The sequence below is a fragment of the Centropristis striata genome, chromosome 23 (genome assembly GCF_030273125.1).
Source record: "Centropristis striata isolate RG_2023a ecotype Rhode Island chromosome 23, C.striata_1.0, whole genome shotgun sequence".
NCBI lineage: Eukaryota > Metazoa > Chordata > Actinopteri > Perciformes > Serranidae > Centropristis > Centropristis striata.
This window is the reverse complement of record NC_081539.1, coordinates 9,759,520-9,774,322: the sequence shown is the minus strand read 5'-3', so window position 1 is coordinate 9,774,322 and position 14,803 is coordinate 9,759,520. Positions and strand designations below refer to the sequence as shown.

The following is a 14,803-nucleotide window of genomic DNA, read 5'->3' as shown; positions in this document are numbered from 1 at the left end:
TGATGTGAGCAATGTTAGACTTCTTATTTTAGAGCCTTAGCTCGCCAACATTTGCTGATTAACACTAAGCATAGCACAGCTGAGGCGGATAGGAATGACAGTAGTTGTCCAAGTATTTAGTCATAAATCATAAAGTTTTGGACTTCAAAGTCATTATAAATCATCCCTTGGGGACCATGAATGTTTGTAGCAAATTTAATGGCAATCCATCCAATAGTTGTTGAGATATTTCAGTGAAACACATATGTTTTAGAGGAAAGGTTAAGCCATCACCATAGTCGGCAGAATTTATCCTCTGGGAAGAAAAAAAAAACATGGCAATGAATCTCATAGTTGTCAAGACATTTCATTGCATTTTTTTATTTCATTAGAATTTGGAAACCATTTTGAACCAATCCATGTAGTACATGTTGAAATATTTAAGTAAACAAGTGATTACTGTGACCTGCTGGTGGCGCTAGAAGAAAAGTCAGGATTTAACCTTCCTCTAGGGGTCACGGACAAAATGTAATGGCAATCTATAATCTCTTTTTGAGATATTTAAATTAAAAACAATAAAGTTAACCTCATTGTGGCGCTAGAGGACACAGTAGGGGATCACCAAAGTCTGCCGGATTTGCTCTCTGGGAACCTTGAATTTCCATAGCAAATTTAATGGCAATCCATCGAACAGTTGTGGAGATTTTTTTTTAGAAAAAAAACAGAGATGTTAATCTTGTGAAAGTGCGAGAGAAAATCCTGCTCTACCTGCTGGTGGCACAGAAGGAAAAGTCAGGAAACCACTAGAGTCAGCAGGATTCATCCTCTGGGAACCATGAATGTCTGAAACAAATTTCATGGCAGCCAATTTACTATTTGAGACGATATTTCCATAAAAAAACAAAAATGTTACCTTGTGGAGGCGCTAAAAGAAAAAGTTAGGAGACCTCCAAAGTCTGTAGGATTTATCCTCTGGGGGTCATGAATGTTTCAAGAAAATCTATCCCATAGTTGTTAAGGGACCTCAATGTCAACTAATGTTGGAGCTTGAGAAAAAGTTAAGGGCGCACCAAAGTTTTAAATCATATGCTAGGCGAAAAATCATCAAACACATCATATGGGAACCATGAATGTTACAAAAATTTGAGCCAATCCATGCAGTAGATGTTGATATATTTCAATGAATCTGCGGGAAAAAAGGTAAGAGACCACCAAACTCAGTAGGGTTCATCCTCTCGGGATCATAAAAGTCTGTATAAGGTTTCATGACAATCCATCACGCTGGAAGAAAAAGTTAGGGGATCGCCAAAGTCCATAGGATTTACCCTCTGAGGGTCATAAATCTATCCAGTAGTTGTTAAGATATCTAAATGTCAACTAATGGTGGAGCCTGAGAAAAAGTTAAGAGCACACCAGAGTTTTAAACCATAATGCTAGATGAAAAATCGTTCAAACACATCATCTGGAAACCATGCATGTTACAAAAATCTGAGGCAATTCATGCAGTAGATTTTTCAATAAATGAGTGATAGTTTTGATCTGCTGGTGGCACGAGAGGAAAAGTCAGGAGACCCCCAAACTCTGTAGGGTTCATCCTCTGGGGATCATGAAGGTCTGTACACAATTAAACGACAATCCATTCAATAAGTCTTGAGATATTTAAGTCTGGACCAAAGCGGTAGACTAACAGAGACAATCAGAACTAGAGCAAAGGCTCCCAGTTGAGATGTTAAACAATAAGAATAAAAACAAACACGAGTGATTGTGAGTCACGGCGGCGGACAATAGCACCGTGGTTGCTGTGACTGCTTGATGAATGGGTGTTTTAAGCAGCACAGGAAGTCACGTCTATATAAGGACTTTGCGGCCGACGCCCCAAACCCTAATGAGCACGTGTGGGAAAGAGTTTCTCACCACAGCAGGGGGGAGGCTGAGGGACCAATCAGGAGCTGGGGTGTCATTGTCATCACCACCTCTGTCTATTCGAAGAAACTATTGATGCTTTCTGACAAAAACACTGATGTGTTTTTACAGGCAGCCGTGTCGTCATCATCATCAGATTAATCGATTGTAATCAGCGCACTGTGTGTGTGTGTCTAATTCTGTTCTGGTTGACTGACTGTCTGATCTGATAAACGTTTTGAGCAGAGTACCCTGCTGTTTCATACATGAGATTAGACACACACGCATACACACACTTTTCCCATGTGTGCTTGGGCTATTAACAAGGTCTGCAGCCTCTAGTGTTACACAGGAACACACAGATAAAGCTCTGGTTTGATTTTATTAAATTATCTCTGGCCATCACTGGGAAGCCTGGTCGATTCTGGTCAAGAGGGAGGGAAGGATGGGAGGAGTGTTGGGGGAGAGGAGGAGTGATGAAGGGAGGGACAGTTTGAAGAGCTGGGGTGAAGTTAGAGTTGTAACAGATAGACAGATATCAGTAGAGAGAGAAAGAGAGGCTGGGAAAGTGTGTTGGGGGGAAAAGACCAGACTCCATAGAGAAAATGTGTAATTTTAGAAAGATGTTACGATAACTTTGGATTTCTTTTTCTGTTTTTTTTCTTTCTGGTGTGTTACTTAATTCATCTTCTCAGTGCTTCCACATCTGAAAGTTAGATTTTTAGAGAGTGTGTGTGAGTGTCTTTTCATGTGTGTGTGTCATATATAGTAAAAGTAAGTTATGGAACTGGAGCGTTTAGGTGGCGGCGGGGTTATACCCGAGAGGGGCAACAGTCGTCTCTACAAGATAGCACTGGCCATGTGTGTGTGTCTCTGTGCTGCTCTGCTGCTTGCACTCATACTGGGTAAGTTCACCACACATACACACAGACAGAAACACACACATTTTCCTCGACCTGCATTATAATTTGCAAGGAATTCAGCGAAAATGTATTGCATGCTGTCCTCAGATTATAGTACATGCAGACTGTAAATAACACACGGAGCAAAGGTCTTTGTGGAGGGCTCGCGGGTAACTTGTGTCAAACTATTTTTGGTTCATATAAGGTTTCATGCACGCCCACATACACATGCAGAACCATAGTGCACTGTGGGAGTCAAGTTGAACTCTGGGAAAAGAGGAAAGAATGTGTGTGTTGACACTTTGTGGGTAAAATCTCCTGCAGAATGTGAAATTAATTATCAGGGATTTGTGTGGCAGAGCAATGGGAAGGGTGTGTTTTTTTGTTTAATTATAAAGGGGTCAGTGCACATTAATTAACACTGATGTTTTAAAAAAGGAAAAAGTTCAATATAGATGTGTGAGGAGATAAACCAGTGATTTGCACCTGCAGTTCAGCTGACAAGCCAAGACGTTATTACACATAACACTGTTACGATAAAAATGAGAGCGGAAATGAAAGTGTTGCAATACTTTAACCTGATAAACTTAGACAAGGCAATTTTATTTATATAGCACCTTTCAACAGCAACTACACAAAAGACATTATAAAAATTTAAGACAAGAGAAAAATAAATGTAAAACATAAAAACAATGTAGAAAGACTCAAATTCTACAGATTTAACCTCACTTTAAGGTTGATTTTAAATGTGTTGTACTGGACTCAGTGAAGTCCCCTTGGTGCATTCCAGATGTTTCCTGCTGTTAGAGAAAATTGTCAATCTTGCAGCATCTGAATGGAACAATACAGTTGATTGTAGCAACTTCCCTTATTTTCTTAGAGTTTCTTTCCAAGATAAGTGAACTGGCCCAAAGGAGAAAGAGCAGAATCCAAAATATTAGACAGTCACATAAACAACTTAACATTCTGTAGTGAAAACAACTAATGAAGCCCAAACCACAGTGTTAACAGAAAGGTAAAATGCATGTACAACTGATAGATCAGACATTAGTCACTGTAAACTTAACCTTTTTCTTTAAATAACTTGTTTAGCTTAAAATTATATTTAGATAAATAAATACATGGATTCCTGATTATTTTCAACTTACACACAGTTATTTATTTTAATCTTGTTTGTTTAATATGTAAAAAAAAAAAATTAAAACATTTTGTGCAGTGGGAATACATACAAAGTCAATGTTAAGATGCAATAGAAATAATTCACTTCATTTGTGTATTTGTGTGAATAATTTTTTTTCCAATCAAGTGAGACATTTTCTGTGCCACCGCTGCTATCAGCGTTGCCGTGATTGGTCCAACCTCCATTCAGAAAACAAGCATTTTAAAAGTTGTTTGCTTGTTGTCTTTTGGATAAACCCGACAACCAACTAATTCAGACTTTTTACAAATCTGTATTATGGTGTAACTGATTCGTCATATTTTTTTGATCAGTTTCTTGCAATTAAATCATACATTTTTGGTTATATACTGCTGTAGTAGTAACGGTAAACAGACATGAAGGCGGTAAAAAGCCGAGCTGTGTGCAGGTGATGGTAGGAGCCCAGACTCGACTGTATTTGATTTTTTTTTGTTTTTGTTTTACATATCTGGGCCTTTCACAACAGGTGTAAAGCAGCATGAGTTGTTATTTCTGCCTTGCCTGGATGGAAAGAAATGTAGGATCAACACCAGCACACCTTGTTACAGTAAAGTGAATAAACACAAATGGTTCAGCGGTCAAATGGTGGGTTAAAAAAATATGATTTTTTTTAAATCATAAGGAAGAACCAAGAAAGCTGTTTCCCCTCCTAGTCTTTGTGCTAAGCTAAGCTAATCAGCAGCCTCATATTTAGTGCACAGACATGAGAATGGAAATAATCTGCTCATCCAACTGTGCAAGAAAATGTTGAACTACTCCTTTAAGATTCAGTAGTTTCAGTGGTGCGTGGTGGAGGGGATGGTCGTGGCAGGGAGGGGTGGGGTAAGTATTGTTTTTTTGTTATGGAGGAAACATTCTTGTGGTTGCATTGAAGTGTAATTATGCTATGCACCCATGTATGCAGTACCACACACCCACTCTGATGGAAACCCTGCAGCCATGCGAATGACCAGACACAGGAATGCCAAGTGGCTGTATGATTTTCAACTTTTTAATGAGTTTAGACAGTGCGTTTCCTAAATTTGTGTTTGTGTACTTGGGTGTTTGTGTTGTGGGGCCTGCCTGGTGTCTCAGCCAGGAACATGATCTCGGTATTAGCTGTGACACCGAAGCGTCAGACATCTGCGTGTGTGTTTAAACCCCCGTGTATATGTTTCTGACAGAGCAGACAGAGGAGGGTTGCTGAGGTTGTTCCAGGCCAAGTGGGTCGCGCAGGGTTGAACTTTTAAGTGTGCATTTCTACTAAAAGTGGGCACAACATGAAGCTGCTCTCACACGCAGCTCAAAAAGGACAGCAGTCAACCTCTGAGGTCAGACATTGCGGCGCAGCTCCGTGACGCTTCACTCATCCGTTCACAATAGGGATTTGGTTTCTAAATCTGTCTGCTCACTTTGTGGGCTTGTCCTGCCTCTGGTCGCCCTCAGAGCCACATCATAACAGAGGTCTGTGCCAAGAGGTCGGAGAGGCAGGCTTTCCTTCACCTTCTAGGAGGAGAATTGAATGGGCACTGCGAGTGGCGTAAACAATGAATGACTGTCTCATTGTGGCGTTTATTAGAAGTGAGTGATTACAACTGACAGGCAAGTTTAAATGAAAAACCCGATGTGCACTGTGGAAAGATTTGCTCAGGATTTAAGGCCTGACTGCACATCAAAGATGAGTGGTGACTTTAGGTGGTATGTTTCCTTGGTGCAGGCAGGCATAAGGTTAAAAATTGAATCAACTAACTGTTTGCTCTGCCTGACTGCTCTCCAGCTGTATCAACTGCACTTTGGCCTGTGTTTGTCCCATTTTTGATAAAGAGTGGATCGTGGGAATGTGCCTTATTGACATCCCTCTGATAAATAGTGTCATTTCTAGCCATAGTTTGTGTCAAAATAATAGATATAAAATGACTGATGTATTTATTTCTTCAAATGTATTTTATCTCAGCTTCATTTCATCTTTATTCAAACAGGCAGTCTCATTGACATTGGCATCCCTTTTTTCAACACGGCACAATCAGCAAAGCAGATATAACTCACAATAAAAGGAGTTTAAGAAAAACTGTTACAAGAATCATAAAAAAAATAAAAAAAAAATTTTTTAAATCACCAAGTGTAATGTACATATCTAATTAGGTGTTCAATTTAAAAGGTGCATACCTGAAACTAGTTCTGTCAACATTTGTTCGTACATAAATTATATATAAGGTTATGTAGAAACTGGAAATATAAAATATTACTCTGCGCTGTACTATATGCTAGAAGCAAGCCTTAAAGGTGAGTTAGTGGATGGAAAAAGCTCCTGCAGCATTGCACACTTTGGTGCAGGCAGTTAATAAATAAAAAAAGATTTTCACAACACAAGCACTTATGAACTAGGCAAGGCAAGTTTATTTGTATAGCACCTATTAACAACAGGGCAATTCAAAGTGCTTTGCATGAAACATTAAGAGCATTTAAAAAGAGACATATATAAAATGACATTCAAATATAGAAATTTAAGACTAAGATTCAAATATAAAAATGTAAGACTAAAAACGAGCAGATAAAATATTGACTTACTTATTGTAAGTCGCTTTGGACAAAAGCGTCTGCTAAATGACATGTAATGTAATGTAATGTAATGTAATGTAATGAGGAAAAAATATAAAAGTACATTCAAATATAACATTTCAAAATTGAAAAAGCTGATAAAATCTATTTTTTAAAAATATGAAATTCTCTACTCATCGCTAAACGAGAGGAGTCCCTTAATCTATTCTCTTGTCATATCGAGCACTTTTTTCCTCATGTTTCTGTCTTTTAACTTCCTCAAGAAAGGTAAGTTTGTTCCCGTTTTGCTCTTTCCATGCAAAACTACAGTTAGCATCCTTACACGGATCAGTGGCTACCAGGCAGTAGAGGATTATTTGTATTTGGATGTGAAGTGGGTCAGAGCTGCAAAGTAACAGACATGCAACCTAAACTTTATGCAAATGAAAAAGTCACAGTGTTATTTCTTCATTTCAGTCGTCAAGCTCCATCCTCAACTCTCTTGTTCTTCCTCAGTTTCTCAGAAATCCAGTCAGGAGGAGTTCTGTGTGACCCCAGAATGCATTGAAGCAGGTGAGGAGTGGTTACTTAATGTACTGTTGTTTGTATGGTGACTGGTTGAGCATGAGATATTTTAGATGCAACTTAAAGGTTATTATTTGGACTCACTTGGCTGTGTTTTTGCTTTATTTTTTTTGTCTCCTTCCTCCTTGTAGCGGGGTCTATTCTGAGTAAAATGGACCGGTCCATTAACCCCTGTGATGACTTCTATACTTTCTCCTGTGGCGGTTGGTTGAAGGACAACCCGATCCCTGAGGACTCCTCCTCGTACGGCATCTACCCCTGGCTGCGGCAGCACGTAGACATCAGACTTAAAGGTGTGTTTGTCCGCAAGTTTCACATCTACCCAGGACCCCCAAGTTCAACTGACTTGAGGAATGTACACTTGACTTACAGACTTCATTACAACAGACAAAATGTGTGTTTTGGTATAACCATGAGAAGAAACTGCAAAGAAATTTACTCTTTCGTAATAGAAATTTCGATTGATGATGTATTATGTGTCAATGGTGCTCTTTATTTCTGTTTTATTTTTTAAACAGAATTGATTCTGTCTGATTCTTGATTTATTGACCGCTAGTGGTGAATTTCTTTGCAGACTGGGATTCAGTGGTGAAGTTGCAGCACTTTAGCATTTTTAATTTGAGCTTTATCAAGCGCACCAAGCACTCTAAACAAATGTCACGCTGTTGATGCTGAACTTTGTCTATTGGACAGAATATGTAAAGGAAAGAGCTGCCACTTTAAAGTCCGTTGGCAGAGTATTTTCACTTTTATGCGGCATTGATCCTATGTGATTAGATCCATTAGCCACCATTCTGTTGCTAAATAATTTGAAAACTCTGTCGTTTTTGTGTGTTCTGTGATTGTCTGACCATATTCCTATAAGGCTCTTTACTTCATCGCTAGACTACGTCTGTCTTCAAGACATTTATCAAGCCAGCTACTACCGTGCCTGGTGTTGATTCTCAAATTTCAGCCCAAGTTCAACCCAAAATGCTCTGTGTTTTGGTATGCTTCCTTCCTTACATTCCTACTGCGTTCTCACCTGCAGAGAACTGAACTCTGGTGCACTTGGAAGCAAACAGAGACTCCTTTTTTTTTCAGCAGACCAGAGTTTGGTTCTTTGGTCCGCACAAGAGTTCGTTTGAGCGCCAGATAGTCCTGTTGGTTTGTGGTCTCAATCAAGCCTGAAAAAAATGGATCTCTCTTTATTTCCAAGTGCACTACAGTTCAATTAACTTTAGGTTAGAAGGCAGTTTGACCCAAATATAGGAAGTGAACAATCCAGTCTCACTCGTCTCATTTGAAGGAATGCAATGTTCGACACCTTAGTGTCTAGTCGGCTGCGCATATTCTTCGTCTTCTTCTAAAAAATTTGACAGAAACACTGAAGTCTAACCACAAAACCCAATTTGAGTTCCCCCTTAAAGTGACTCCTAAATTGTTTTATTAATGTCACTTATTTACAAAGTAAGACTCAAATTCGCATTGGTAGTATATGTGTTAAAAGTCTAATTCCGGTACTTTTATTTTTGGAGCTGTGAGTTATAACAGATTGTTTTTCTCCATCAGAATTACTAGAAGCTCCTTCAGGCCCTGATGAGCTGGAGGCTGTGACCAAGGCCAAGATGCTCTACCGCTCCTGTATGAATGAAAGTGAGTCTGACACACAAACAAACTTGGTTTTGTTCAATTAAGAGGACAATGAATTGGCATACATTCATTCCCAGGAGGCTGTGACCATAACCACCACATGCCTAACACCAACTCTTACCCTTAATCTAACCATGACCTCAATGGGAAGTGTGTCCCCATGATGGATCTTTCTTGTCCCCTGTAATGCAATTAAACACACATACACACAATCAGTTATAGAGCCCTTGTGGGGACTAGTGTTTACATGGTGTCTTTCCAGGTCCTTAGCCATCCCAACTCAATTTAACTTGAATCTAAACTGAGTTTTAAGCTTATAGTCAGGCAGCTTAGGACCAGATTTGAGAAGAATGGGGACACATCGGACAAAAGCACCAAATTTTTTCCACATGCTCTCCATCACCATAGGTTTCAATTTTTGGTGGCAGCCACTTCATCAAGATAACGGATCGGAGATGGCAGCCGTATAAAGTCTATGAGAACCAATATATCTTCGAAGCCACTTAGAAGGTCAATCTTGGTGTTGAAATGTACATTTTCTGGGTCAATGAATCCATTAAAATAGATATATTCATTTTCGCCATGTATTTACGTACTTAATTCCTAAGCGGTTCGAACATATATTAATATAGGTCATACAGTGCATGTACATATCATATGAACATATCTATTTGATCAAATAATCATCTAGTGATATTCTCAATAGCTTTAATGGATTCCTTGACCCAGAAAATGTAGATTTTGACACCAAGATTGACCTTCTAAGTGGCTTGGAAGATGTATTGGTTCTCATAGATTTTATACGGCTGCCATCTCCGATCTGCCATCTTGATGAAGTGGCTGCCACCAAAAATTGAATCTTATGGTGATAGAGCATGTGGAAAAAATGTGTTGCTTTTGACTATTAATTCTGAAACCAAATATCAACCCTCCTTGAACAAATAAGGGCCAGCCAAAGTGTCCTCGCAATTCAAAAAATATCCCATGTCTCCAAATAGGTCCTCACAAAGATATTGTAAGTCAGCTGCAGGCACAAAGACACAGTGAAAGTATGAAATAGGACAAGATGAGCTTTTATTGATCCACATGACAGATGTAGGTCACTGCAGAAGGAAAAGCAAGAAGACACAAAAGCTGAAAAGGAGGAAATGGCATCTCTACACAAAAAAAACAACAATAATACAAATATGAAAATAGTAAAAACTATAAGCTAATTTCAAGCTCTTAATGTATCCGTTTGTGCTTACATAGCGATACTGGAGCAGATGGACACCAAACCGATGCTGAGAACACTCCGGCAGGCTGAGTTTCGGTGGCCCGTGGTGGGGGATGGGCTCGGCGGGGAGTACCAGTGGTCGGCGGGGGAGTGGAGCCTCCTGAAGACGCTGGCGGAGATGAGGAACCAGCACAGCAAGAGCGCCCTGATTCGCCTGTACGTCTCTCCGGATGACAAGAACTCCTTACAGTACATCATCAAGGTCAGACATCCACAGTTCACTCTTATTGTTCATGAATGCATTTGGAAAATACACCAACAAATAATCCCCAGTGAACCACATATTGTCAATATTATATTGATTCATAGCCGCCAAGTATCGATATTTAGTGGCCGGTGGCCGGAGGGTCATAGTGGACTGAATATACTTGAGACACTGGTATAATATGAAACCAGAAGATCTAAGGAATCTATAGGCACCTAATGGTCCGGATATAGTGTCGGGAAGTTGTTGAAATTACGATGAAAGTTAGGCTGTGAAGCTTAAAGTTGAGGAAAGTTTTAAAAAATGCTGCAGTTGTTGTCATCCATACATGTTTGATATCAGTTCAGTTCAGTTTAACTGAATACCTTGTTGGTCAGTCTGTGAGTTTGACTGATTGTGGAGAAACTGAAGTGAGATAAATAGACTGAGAATTTTCTCTTATTTGACAAAACAATTCTTGATTGAATTTAATGTTGTGGACACAGAATGCAGTTAAATGGTTAAATTGCAATATATTGTATCACAATACTCACCATTTCTCACTTAAAATCGCAACAATATCGTATCATGATTCAAGTATCAGGATAAAATTGTATCATGGGACATCTGCTGATTCACACCTCTGCTGTAATTTCCCAGCTTTGGATAAATAAAGTCTGTCTGTCTGTCTGTCTGTCTGTCTGTCTGTCTGTCTGTCTGTCTGTCTGTCTGTCTGTCTATCTATCTATCTATCTATCTATCTATCTGTCTGTCTGTCTATCTGTCTGTCTGTCTGTCTGTCTGTCTGTCTGTCTGTCTGTCTGTCTGTCTGTCTGTCTGTCTGTCTGTCTGTCTATCTATCTATCTATCTATCTATCTATCTATCTATCTATCTATCTATCTATCTATCTATCTATCTATCTATCTATCTATCTATCTATCTATCTATCTATCTATCTATCTATCTATCTATCTATCGCTTTGCAACAAGTGTCCATAGACTTTACTGTAATTGAGGTTAGATACAATGATTCCCTTACAGTATGAAATTATGTCCTGGAAGGAAAGTAAGGATCTGTAAAAATGTTTCTGTATATTTGGGAAAAAAAGTAATCAATAGTCTAATATCTGCACAATATGCCATTAAAAGATGCCAAACCACCAGTGTGTGCTTAGTCACATTTTTCTCATTTTTATAGCGACAGCAAGAGATAAAACAATCCACCTCAAAAAGCAGCCGAGGCTGACCTGTGCTCTTTGTCTTGATGTAGCTCGATCAGGCGTCCTTGTCTCTGCCCTCCAGGGAAGACTACACCACCAACACTTCCTCCGCCCGGGCGGTGAGTCTCTGCTTCATCCTTCACCCCTTTTTACCTGTCACCTCAAAACTCCTCGTCCTGCAGCAGCTATTTCCTTTCTGCTTCAGTGATAAATTGTAGCAGAAAAGAATTTCAGCCGCTAGAAATGTCAAAAGTTAATGTCGTTGTTTTTTGTTTTTTCTCATCTGAACAAGAGCTTCTTCACAGACTCGACATCATCACAAATGCTCGACAGTCGTACTGTAAGAAATGAATTGTAGAAGAGGCAGCTGATACTGATTACCCCACTAATAGCTGCCTCATTAGGCCGGAATAAAAAATACAATTAGTATGCAGCGACTAATTTTTCTCAACTGGAAGAACTTTCACTGTCATGCTATTAGTACACTGTCACTATAAGTAGTTCAGTACATTTTTTACCCATATATATATTTACACAAGGCTCTACACTAATGGTGCATTAATGGGATGGTCCCATTTCTCAAGTTAGGAAGTTGTTTCTCCAATTTTGCTGTTGAGGAACTTTAAGTCGAAATGTGGAAACAACATGGACACTACAAAGATGTGTTTTATGTTATTACTGAAACAGTTTGACGCTTTATATTAGGGATTTTCTCAGACCTTTTGCTGCTCCCTCAACCCTTAAAATATTGCTTTGCCTGTCTTTTTATCAGGATGACTGTTAATAATTAACTTTTCAAACTAAATTTGGCCAATCTAAATGGACAGCAACTAAGGGTTATAACCTTAAACGATAATGCAACTTACAACAAATTGATATTCAATGAATTAATTTGCATTTAATTTGCAAGGAAGCATTTAATTTCATCTGCCATGTTTCTGCACATGAATGCAGCATGATTCGAAAGAAACTTTATAAGAGCTCCTAATTTGTGTTAGAAGTCTAAGAAAAAAATGTTTTATTATTAAAAAAAATATATCTATTATTTTTCAATTGCGTAAAGCAAAAAATATTTCTGAACCATCTGCTGAACGTGTGTTATGTTGCTTTTTCTATTGTTCTGTGATGTGTAAAATGTAATAATTGTGTTAAGAAAATGCTACATGATTTACATTATTGCATTAAATCAGAAGAAAAAGATAATTTTATTTTCCATCATGGAACATTTTGTGATTAGTATTTTCTTTTCTTTTTTTAAATCTTTCTGTTCTATATTTCTAAATATATGTTCATATTACATTTACATGTTTACTATGACAACAGCACATATATGCAGCATGAGTCAGATGAAAACTTAAAAGGGCTCCTAATTTGTGTCAAAGGTCTAAGAAAAAACTTTTTTTTAATTTATTGCCTAAAACTAAAAATATTTCTAACAATTTACTGAACTTGTGTTATGTTGCTTTTTTCATTGTTCTATGATGTATAAAATGTAATAATTGTAATAATGTAAGAAAATGCTGTATCATTTACATTGTTGTATTAAATCCAAAAGAGAAAGCTAATTTTATTTACCATAAAGAAACATTTTGTGATTAGTATTTTTAGTACTTTTAAAAATTATTTTCTATTCTTTTCTTTTTTTATATTTTTAAATGTACAGTCATGGAAAAAAAAATTGATAATAAATTAATAATTAATAATTTTTGTTTTTTTCAATTTCTTCTTCATTTTAATGCCTGGTACAACTAAAGGTACATTTGTTTGGGCAAATATAACGATAAGAACAAAAATAGCTTATAAGAGTTTAATTTAAGAGCTGATATCTAGACATTTCACATAGTTTTCATGATAATAACCAAAATCATTATCAAGAAAACTATGGGAAATGTCTAGATATCAGCTCTTAAATTAAACTCTTATAAGCTATTTTTGTTCTTATCGTTATATTTGTCCAATCAAATGTACCTTTAGTTGTACCAGGCATTAAAATGAACAAGAAACTGAAGAAAAAAAGGGTGGTCTAATAATTTTTTACATGACTGAATGTTCATATTATATTTACAGTATGTATATTTGCCTTTAACTACGTTTAAGCAATATATTTTTTATCGGACCTGACATTTTTCGCTTGATAGTTTTTGTTGCTGTATATCAGACCCTTAAAACAGGTAGTAATAAAAACATTCAACACTCAACTCCCTCCCTGAACATTTAAGACAACCCCAGTCTGTGGACACTTTTAAAAAAGGGCTTAAAACTTTTTTGTTCAGGCAGGCATTTTTAGGTTGTCCCTACTGCTGATTTTCACGTATCTGATTTTTCTCTTAGTCTATTCTTTTTCTTGTTTCTGGTTTCTGTAGCACTTTGAGATTTCTTTATGAAAAGTGCTTTAGAAAAAAAATGTATTATTATTATTAGCTGTTAAAATAGAATCTCATGGACATCTCATATTGGTAGTATATTCACAAGGATGAGTGGGGGTATTTCCATCATTACAAAAAGTGCTAGTCTCTTAGAAAAGTAATCTCTAAAAATTCTAACTCAGTTTCTAGTCCTTTCACATCTGGACTATTGTTCGACAGTCTGGTCTGGTGCATCTCAAAAAGAAATGTCTAAACTCCAGTTAACTCAAAATAGAGCAGCTCGCCTTGCACTCCAGTGCTCCATAAGGGAGAATGTGTTACAAATGCTTGATAGACTATCGTGGCTACTGGTAAAAGACAAACTGACATGCAGTCTTATTTTGTTTTTAAAGAATATATAAACAGTTGGTAAACCAGAAGTAGTTTTAAAAAAAAAAACCCTGAAAAAGATGACTTTAGAAATGTGAATGTATAGGGTCTGACTTCTTGTTTTTGTTTTTTTTTGCTTTGTTTGTTAGCTTTTGTTTTTCTGTTTCATTAGCCAGGTATTGATTTTGTATCTTTAAAAAACTGTTTTTAATAATTTCTTTTAATTGTAATCGGTATTCCACTTTTTGGTAAATTATTTAAATTTAAATTTTTAGTTTTTTTCTTATAACTGCCAGATATTCTAGATTCTAATTGTTACTCTGTATGCTTTTACTATGTATTTATATTTTGTCCTGTTTGAGGACCCCAGGAAGAATAGCCATTACTCCCACAACGGAGTGATGGCTAATCATTTGGTAGTGGTAGTTACAGTAGTTTGCAGAAATGAAAGAATAAGTGACATTTGTCTTCCTCTCTCTCTCTCTCTCTGTCTCTCCAGTATCGTGCGGCCTTGCTGAGTTTGATGGTAGATACGGCCGTCATGCTGGGCGCTCCAGAGAAAGCAGCACTGACCCAGATGGAAAAGGCTCTCGCCTTCGAGACCAAACTGGCTCATGTAAAGACGTCCTGTCAGATAAACATAATCCCACTTAAATGCTTTGAGATTGTTCA

General features: G+C 37.5%; 1 protein-coding gene across 1 annotated transcript in view; it reads left to right on the top strand.

Moving 5' to 3' along the window:
• The first annotated feature begins 2,435 nt into the window (after window positions 1–2,435).
• Window positions 2,436–14,803, top strand: part of phex (phosphate regulating endopeptidase homolog, X-linked) — a 28,609-nt gene continuing 16,241 nt past the window's right edge. Inside the window, exons 1-7 of the mRNA XM_059327450.1 lie at window positions 2,436–2,786; window positions 7,015–7,071; window positions 7,215–7,376; window positions 8,635–8,718; window positions 9,967–10,193; window positions 11,447–11,515; window positions 14,631–14,747. Of these exons, the coding sequence (XP_059183433.1) occupies window positions 2,663–2,786; window positions 7,015–7,071; window positions 7,215–7,376; window positions 8,635–8,718; window positions 9,967–10,193; window positions 11,447–11,515; window positions 14,631–14,747 (840 nt within the window). The 5' untranslated portion in view covers window positions 2,436–2,662. The remainder of the gene's footprint in view (window positions 2,787–7,014; window positions 7,072–7,214; window positions 7,377–8,634; window positions 8,719–9,966; window positions 10,194–11,446; window positions 11,516–14,630; window positions 14,748–14,803) is intronic.